Source organism: Megalops cyprinoides, chromosome 11 (assembly GCF_013368585.1).
Source record: "Megalops cyprinoides isolate fMegCyp1 chromosome 11, fMegCyp1.pri, whole genome shotgun sequence".
Taxonomy (NCBI): domain Eukaryota; kingdom Metazoa; phylum Chordata; class Actinopteri; order Elopiformes; family Megalopidae; genus Megalops; species Megalops cyprinoides.
In genome coordinates, this window is record NC_050593.1 from 22,820,708 (window position 1) to 22,829,352 (window position 8,645).

The 8,645-nt window shown below is 43.1% G+C and overlaps 2 protein-coding genes across 2 annotated transcripts; one reads left to right on the forward strand and one right to left on the reverse strand.

The window, feature by feature from the left end:
* Positions 1-20: 20 nt before the first annotated feature.
* acod1 (aconitate decarboxylase 1) lies at positions 21-3,406 on the reverse strand. Its single transcript, XM_036540873.1, has 5 exons — positions 3,383-3,406; positions 2,585-2,746; positions 2,048-2,137; positions 1,109-1,308; positions 21-984 (listed from the first exon to the last, which is right to left on the reverse strand). Exons 1-5 carry the CDS (start codon positions 3,392-3,394, stop codon positions 21-23), a joined length of 1,428 nt encoding a protein of 475 aa, XP_036396766.1. The 5' UTR covers positions 3,395-3,406.
* Positions 3,407-6,470: 3,064 nt separating this feature from the next.
* On the forward strand, positions 6,471-8,426 carry kctd12.1 (potassium channel tetramerisation domain containing 12.1). Its single transcript, XM_036540682.1, has one exon. The coding sequence runs from the start codon at positions 6,538-6,540 to the stop codon at positions 7,411-7,413; it is 876 nt and encodes a 291-aa protein (XP_036396575.1). The 5' UTR covers positions 6,471-6,537; the 3' UTR covers positions 7,414-8,426.
* Positions 8,427-8,645: the final 219 nt, after the last annotated feature.

The following is an 8,645-nucleotide window of genomic DNA, read 5'->3' on the forward strand; positions in this document are numbered from 1 at the left end:
AAGCAGTCACAGAGGGTAGTTCAACACTGAGACACATTCACAGATGACAAAGGCATTGCATCATTCATTTGCAGGAATGACCCCAGCAATGTGATGTCTGGGACATTTTCAATGTCATCTATAATACTGACAATGCCCTCCACAGCCTCTAGGGGCAGTGTAGTAGAGGCATTGGCCGTGAACTTCTTCACCAGGTCCTCTTGACTAAGAGGCTTCCTCCAGTGGCCATAGAAGGTATTGCAGCGTGCGGTGTGGCTCTCTCCATTGGCCATGTCAACCCTCACCTCGCAGTACATACTGTCAAAGCTGGCATGATTGTCTGCAGGGTTCTCTATTTGCACTGTAAGCAGGAGGTCTCTGAGAGCCTTCCTCTCCATCTGCCAACTGCTAAAGGAGTCCACAGACACCAGGCCGTCCAGCAGCGCAGAGCAGGCATTGAACTGGAAGGAGTGTCGTGCCTGGTGCTCAGTGACGGGGAAGGGGCAGTCAATGTATTTGGACTTGGGCAGCCTGAGTGTCACTTTCCGTACCTGGCTGAGGTCTGCATTGGGGTTCCTGGTGAGAATCTTTGCTCTCACTCCCGCTGCAGCGTCTGCCACCCAGTGCATGCCCAGGTGGGCAGGGAAGCGCTTTACGGCGACGTCCTGATCCTCCAGGATCCACCTGAAGGGGGCACCGTGAGAGCCCTGGGTCAACTCCACCGGCGTGTAATCCGGGTAGAACACGCCGAACCCTGACTCCATGTCCAGAATCTGCCTGTTGCCTTGGAGGCCCAGGAGGGCGAGCTGCGAGGCCTCCAGGCCCCTCCGGGTGGCGTTGCCGATGTGGAGAGGCTTGGTCTGAGTGGCCGCGTTTGCCATGGGGGCTCCAGCAGAGGAGGCCGCTACTGCCAGCGCCTCCACACACTGGCCTGGGCTGAGGCCCAGGAGTTTAGCAGTTGCAGCTGCGCTGCCCATGACCCCAACCACCGCAGGGGGGTGGAACCTTAGAGAAGAGCAAAGCGGAGTGTCAGCACAGGTTCATTACGTTACATTCCATTACAACTATTTAGCAGAAGCTCTTATCCAGAGTTATCCAAGTTCAACCCCTGTAAACTGAAGTTACGCACCTTTTGGGAATGTTGCAAGCCTCCTTGGAGAATCGCATCAGCCTCCCCTGTACCTCGATGCCCACGTTGAAGGCCAGCAGCACCTCCAGCCCAGAAGGCTTCGTGGGCAGTGCCTCAGCCAGGGCGAGGAGGGCGGGCAGCACCGCGCCCGAAGGGTGAGTGGCAGGGTGCCAGGTGTCATCAAAGTCCATGGAGTGCACCTGAGGGTCAGGGACAAACATGCTTTAGACTGTCGCAGTCTGTCACTGAGAAAAGGGTGAGCCAGTTTGGCAAGTACACGTCACAGAATACAACGGGGATAACCAGTCATAATCAAGGAAGCCTAAAGAGTCTGCTGTGGAATCGCATCGTTGCATCTAGTTATCATTGCATCTCAGCTATTCTTAACCACTTGATTCTGCTGACTGTTGTCTTGTTGACAGAGTTTTGCTTCTCTCTTCAGGATTTTAGTAATTTAAAGAGGAAACTGCTGAGTTGGGTGCCACAGGACTGTGTAGCAAGATTGAACAGCAGTTGAGACTAGAGTAAGTCTGAGGTGAAGTATGACAAGTGAAAGTCCTTGCTGATAATATGATAGGTTTGTGCTAAGAAATCATTATTTGTAGATGTACAATAATACACAGTGAATTGTATTTAATGTGTTTGATGTGTCAAGATGCTCATGAAGCTGATCATTTTTAAATAAGACTGATTGATGATAGGGTGACGTCTGTGGCATCTTACATTATCAAACTATTTAGATCTTAAATTCATTGCTAAAAATACAATGCCCTATAATTTAACTAACAGATGTGAATTCTACTATGTATGGTTTACTGATTTTTAAGTTTTCTTGCTGAACGAGGCTTAAACACAATTTAAACATCTGGTTGGAAACATCTTTTTCAGACTGCGACTGTGACATGATAAAATGCAATGTTTTTTAAGGAGGTGTCTTACTGCAACTCCGTTGACAAAGGCAGCATACTGTGGAGGGAGCGTCAGCCCTGGTCTTCCCCAGACACAGCTGTTCTCTGCCGCTCTGTACCTCTGAAAGAAGGCACATTCAGTACTGTGTCATCCTCACACACCAAACCTCCAAAACGTCTGTGGTGGCGCTGACTTTGTTTAAAGCTCATTTAGCAGACACACAGCAAAGACATTCAGGAGAGACTACCATTTAATATTCAGAAACTGGGACGAGTAAGAGTGCAAATGATTCAGACTGTCAGAAACAGCACAGCTCTGCTGTATTTTCATATTGCTGAACAAGGTAGTCCTGTTTGACTTATAGTGCAAACTTTTTACATAATCTCCCTGAAAATATCTGGTACCATATTAGAATCTCACTCACAGGTATGATGGTGGTTCACAGCTTTGGTTACAATGCTATAACCCCCCCCCCCTTACTAAGCAGACAGAGCAGAGATCTAACTTTGTACTTCTGTAACCCTGCTGCTGGCCCGGTTTCCTTGCCTGACGCCACAGTGTACTTACCATACTGTACTGCAGCACCTTGTGAAAGACTGGCGTTTGGGTTCCGAGCAGTGCCACTCCCAGCGTGTCTAGCATCATCCTCTTGCTCCTCCGGACCACCGTGTCCGTCAGGTTGGCCGTGCTCCAACTGGAGATGGCAGCTCCGAAACTCTCTGTCACACTCTGTACAACAACAGCAATGCACACTGATTCAGAGAGGTGATTTCAACTGATATCGCTGACTTGGTGACAGGTAAGACACAGCGCTGAGTCTGCACACCAAGCCTAACCAAAAGCAGTCTACTGTGCCGCCGTGGTTGCTTTTGTGTTTGATTCACTGCTGTTCTTCTGTTTCTCAAAGGATCCTCAATGCCAGCGTGAAAGGACTAGAGTATCAATATCTGACTTGATTAATGCCCAGACAAATTAATGATACTGCTTCAGAATTTCTGAATGTGTATCGTATTAGTTGCCCTATAGGCTGTAATTGTACAAATCTGATAGTACTGTGTCCTCAAACAGACCTTGCTCTCAGCTGAGAACTGTCTCATTGTGGAACTGTACACATCCTGTCCCCGTACTGTCGCTGTACTTACTGTATGCACTTTTGTAAGTTGCTTTGGATAAAAGCGTCTGCTAAATAAATAAATGTAAATGTAAAATTTCTGGTAATTCTCCTAAGCTCAAGAACATCTTCACGGGTCAAATATTTTCAACTAGTTTTTAAACACCTACTTCAAAACATACTTACAGAATCTTGTAGTTTAAAGTATTTAGCAAAATACTTTAAAAAAATATGACAGAACAGAGATAAAGTACCTTGCGGAGCATTGTGAGTTCTCTTTGGCACTGTCAGGATTCAAGGTACAATGGATTTCTTGCCTGTATTTATACCCCCCATAAGGACTGCTTCCACAATGGGCTTCCCAAATTCCTGCAAGACCAAACTAAAAGGAAGCTGAAAACCAGTGACAGTTTCACTATGAGGAGAATCTGTAGGCAACTGCTCTGGGAAATATTCAAAAGTTGACATTTTGTGTCCATTAATAACACCATGAAGGGGGTTTAACACGTGCTATTTGCCTTTTGTTGTTGTGATCAGTAGTTGTTTAGTAATCAGTCCATTATCTCATGCCCATGGCTGTGCTGAAACCCAGTGAGTCTGTACGTTGACCACATGAAGAAGAGTCACGGTCATCAGGGGCCTATTTGTGCAATGTTTGTATTTCAGGAAACACTGGGATTTACATTCTGACATCAGGACTTGCAAAATAAAGCATGTTGAAATGGTTCAATACAAGTTTCACAACATCAGCTGTACATGATTCATGTCAATGCAAACATTAAAATATGCAGCACTAAGAGAAAAACTGACCACGACATTAATCGTGCTTCTCAGTTTACTGACCTGAGAAATAGCTGGAATCCACCAGACCTCATGACTAATGAGTAAAGCAGTTTTGTTTTGATAAAACTGAGTCAAATATTGTTTCCAAAATCCCAACTTCCACTTATCGTAATCCTTTTTTTCCCAATTAGTAGTTAATTTTGTTAACTTTTTTACAAAGCCTCTGATTTTTGGTTTGTTGTTTAATCATATTAAGTAGTTGACAGAAATATTGTGTAACCTGTTTCAATTGCTCTGTGAAATGAAGAGTTCAAGAGTATAGAAATGCACATTATTGGTGGAATCGAACCATTCTACAGCTGAAAAAAAAAAAACATTTCATTCACATGCTCTGTCTCTAGATATAATGGAAAGTGCTGGTAATGCACAGAAGGCCTCTTCTGATTCATGCGTCTTACCTTGACAGTTGCTGGTCAAACCCCTCATACTGTTACAGTAACTAATTATGATGAATGGTTTTAGGTAGATTTTTTTTGCAGTATGTTGGAACTGAGCTTCGTCCAATGTCTGTTAGAAGAGTTCCACCACACAAACCTCTTTATACTGCACAGTACTGTATACTCTTAGTGTTTTACGTTACACTATATTCCTCTGCTGCGGACCCTTAGTGCTGTCACTTGAAGTGCTACATTTCTGCTGCTTTATTTAAAACTCGAAGCAGGTTTCCTTCCAAGCTGAATTGCACCCATTATGTTGGTAATTAATTAATGTAAATCTGTCAGGGCAACAGGATAGGAATCTGTAGAGGAACTGTAAACATTGTAGAGGTTACCATTTTTCTTCCACTTCTTTTCCCTCTTGCAATGTTCTTGTTGTCTAGATAAAGCTGATGACACAGTGAGATGGGGATGCTGACTGTGAACGTTTTGCTTTTGAAGTGGTGAATGAAATTTCGAACTTCTGCAGGATCTGGGGCTGTGCATGAAGTATTAATGTGTGTGTGTGTGTGTGTGTGTGTGTGGGGGGGGGGTGGGGAGGGGGGGTTCCTGTTGAAATGCATGCATTCTATGTCACATTCAGCACTCCATAATTCTGTACTTTTTCCAAAAAAAAAAAAAAAATTGTTGAAATTATTACACCTTTCTGCTTCCATGGATGCTTTGCCAGTTACAAGCAGAAACGCAATGATAATACTAATCAGCAAGAAAACTCATTGGTATCACATGTCAAAATATCTCATGTCTTTATATGGCAAGACACACAAAGAATTGGATGACAGAACGTCCTTTTGTTAGCCCAGACTCTGGCCCAATCCAGAGCCACCCCCTACCACCTGCCTGTAGGCCCCTCTTGACTCTCATTTCAAGTAACTGAAAGAATGTGATAGATATCAGAAATATGGTAATAGCTTACCAGAGGGGTACAGGTAGAGTTTCTGTCATGTTGTTCAAACCTGTCCAGTCCTTTTAGAAGAGTGAGGTGTAATCAAGAAGGGCCTAGGGGGTGGCTCTGAATTGGAACTGAATGTCATTTCACCAAACACAGCACAGAAATCACTTGTGGCACAAGTGTACATTTTAAAAGTAGTCACCTTCTTCTAATGTCTTGTAATTGTCTTTAAAGGAAAGGAAAAGGAAAAGTTGTCTTCTTTAGGTCAAAATCTTATAAAAACAGATTATAAATGAGACCTTTCCCTGAAGAGTCCATGTGTGTCTCATTGGCACTTATACAGGTATCAAAATCAATCTGAAGGTATTCTATTGTTATACTGTCAGAAAAATCCAGTCAATTCGCTGTCTCAGATTATTTTGGTTGGGCCTTCCAGTTTGCACTGGAAACTGCCATAGTTTTTGCTTGTATAATTTAATCAGCTACATTAGTTTTTTTAGGTTAGTTATTTTCTGGGAAATTTTGAAATTGAGTGATTGGTTTTATGATGCACTGTTGTAATCTCACTGGTTGATTCTTGCGTTACCCAAGCGCGGTATTATACGAAAAGGCAAGCAAGGATGTGCCTCCTTTCTGTTTTTTCCACTAGATGTCACTCTTTCGATTCTTTTTTGACGTGTGCTCATTCGCCTCATGAAGTTCAGCGTGTGGAATGAAAGGGAGAGCCTTTGAAAATTGTTGTTTTGGAGCGCTTCTGACATGGCTGAGCGCGGACAATTAATCTGAGCCCGTTTTTTGTATTTGCAAGGTACCATACTGCAAATACAAATCATATGAGACAGAGCTGATGACCTCTGTTCAAAATGCAAGCAATTATTTTAGAACACTACGTCAAAAGATATTGCTTTTACTTATCTAAAACGGATTATTTCCAGATTTAATAAAAATATACCATCATATTTTACTATGTGCACATATAACAGCAATGCAATTTATGGGTTTAATCTATTGGTATGAGACCTAATTATAATTACAATGCCATAACTGTGCGCTTGCTGTGTTACCATGGTGTAAGCAAAGAGTTAACAGTTATCACTCATATCAGCGGTCTGCTTTCTCCTCCTACGCCACCCCGTTCAGCCTACATAAACAAACCAATAAACCCACTCTTCAGACTTTTCTCTTCTGCAAGATAGACTAGTTGTGTCACTTCGTCGTGAGTCTGAATTTTGCAGAAATGGATTCGGCAGATACCACACGTGGAATATCTAACGGCGAAGACACCAGATCCCCCTTTCCTGAAATCATCGAATTAAATGTTGGGGGACAGGTTTACGTTACTCGACACACAACTTTAATCGCTGTCCCAGACTCTCTTCTATGGAACATGTTTAGCCAAAAAACACCACAAGAGCTGGCTCGAGACAGCAAAGGGCGCTACTTTTTGGACAGGGACGGCTTTTTGTTCCGTTACATTTTGGACTACCTGCGGGACCTCAACCTCGTTTTGCCCGATTACTTTCCTGAGAAAAGCAGGCTGCAGAGAGAAGCCGAGTTTTTCCAGTTGCACGACCTCTCCAAGCGCCTTAGTCCCAAAGTGAGCAAGGAGGACTCCATCTGTGAGGATATCTCGCAGAGCGACCCAGAGGAGGCTGCGATCCTGAGCGGACGCGGGGGCTCTAGCTCGGAAACTTCGCATCTTGTGCCGTCCGTCAGCAGCACCAACACCCGCTCTCCGTCCTTGGAGTCTCGGAAATCGGGCTACATAACCATCGGTTACCGGGGCTCGTATACCATCGGAAGAGATATTCAAACCGATGCCAAATTTAGGAGAGTAGCCAGGATCACAGTGTGTGGGAAGACATCTCTTGCCAAAGAAGTGTTTGGAGATACCCTGAACGAAAGCAGGGATCCGGACAGACCCCCGGAGAGGTACACGTCTCGCTATTACCTGAAGTATAATTTTCTGGAGCAAGCATTTGATAAGCTGACCGAGGTGGGTTTTCACATGGTAGCTTGCAGCTCCACCGGCACTTGCGCTTATGCCAGCAATGACCCTAACGAGGACAAAATCTGGACAAGCTACACCGAGTATGTGTTCTGTCGAGAATAACTTTTGAACAGGGTAAGGTCTGAAACAAGACGAAGTACAGCCGTTGACTGAAATGAAACTTGCTTTGTTGTTCCCTGACTTCTGTAAATATTCGCTACTCATAGATATGTCTGTGCTGAATTACAGAAAATACTTAAAATACAATTACTGTGTTTCAATCATTTCTTGATAGTTTCTTGCAGTATATTATCACGAGTTGAAATAATATCTAAAGTAGCTATGAAGGTTGCTTTGAATCTTGCTACAGATTACTGTGATAGTCCCCCCTTGGTATAAGCGAGCGTATTTAGTTTCCACAGTGACGTGCGCAATATTGGGGTCCCGTCAGTAATTTTAGCTACTTTATACATACATACGCGCGCGCGCGCACGCACACACACCTAATGCACAAAACACATCAGGTTTTAGCTTTGTCATCCTTGGTAATTACAAATTATTCACCAATTCACAAACCACAGTAGCCTTTTTTACTGCACATAACATTACAAGGGTGAAGCATTTGTGTTCTTTAGATATTGCTTGATATATCCATGTATATTTTGACAAGTTGTACTTTCTGAAACAGACACGTATGCATACACCACGTTATTTTTGAATTTACTGATAACTGTTTGTGAATTTATTTCTACAATTTTTTTTACACAATAAATGTTGTATTGTGGATGCATTGAACAGAAAACTGTGCTGTCAGTTCAGTCCACATTGTGCCAGTTGAAATAGATTTGTTTCACATTAACTCTAGAATTTCCCGATACATTTAAATAAAAGCTCTGGTAACCAAGAACAATGTGTGGCCTGGTGTCACAGGTCTGGATCTTGCACAAATTCTCAACATGTTAAGCTAAAATGTGTACTACCTGTCTTTGGTGGAAAGACTGGGACCAGGGTCTGTGAAACTAGGTAGTCACAATGTTTCACATTGTATCATTTAACATACACAGGAAGTGTCCATATGCACTCAGTAATATCAAAGCAGTTTGAGACTGAGTGAAAACATTGCACATTACGAAATACAGCACTCTTTTCAAATTTGCATTCAGTGTGTCTTTGTAATCTCACATTTGTTTGATGTTATATTCATCATCAGTTCATACAATGAAATAAAGTTTTACGTTTTGTGACTTGTTGCAGTCTGTGTAACATTGAACATGAAAGGAGACATCATAAAGGAGTTATGGTGTGTTTACCTTGACTGCACATTTCTTTGCTGGGAAAGGGCTCCCACCTGATTT

What these genes read in the sequence shown, in the direction of transcription:
- kctd12.1 (XM_036540682.1), top strand. Translation starts at nt 6,538, where the DNA reads ATGGATTCGGCAGATACCACACGTGGAATATCTAACGGCGAAGACACC.
- acod1 (XM_036540873.1), bottom strand. An exon ending in AGGTGCTGCAGTACAGTATG is followed by an intron (nt 2,138 to 2,584) that starts GTAAGTACACTG and finishes GCCTTCTTTCAG; the next exon opens with AGGTACAGAGCGGCAGAGAA. An exon ending in CCTTTGTCAACGGAGTTGCA is followed by an intron (nt 1,309 to 2,047) that starts GTAAGACACCTC and finishes CCTGACCCTCAG; the next exon opens with GTGCACTCCATGGACTTTGA.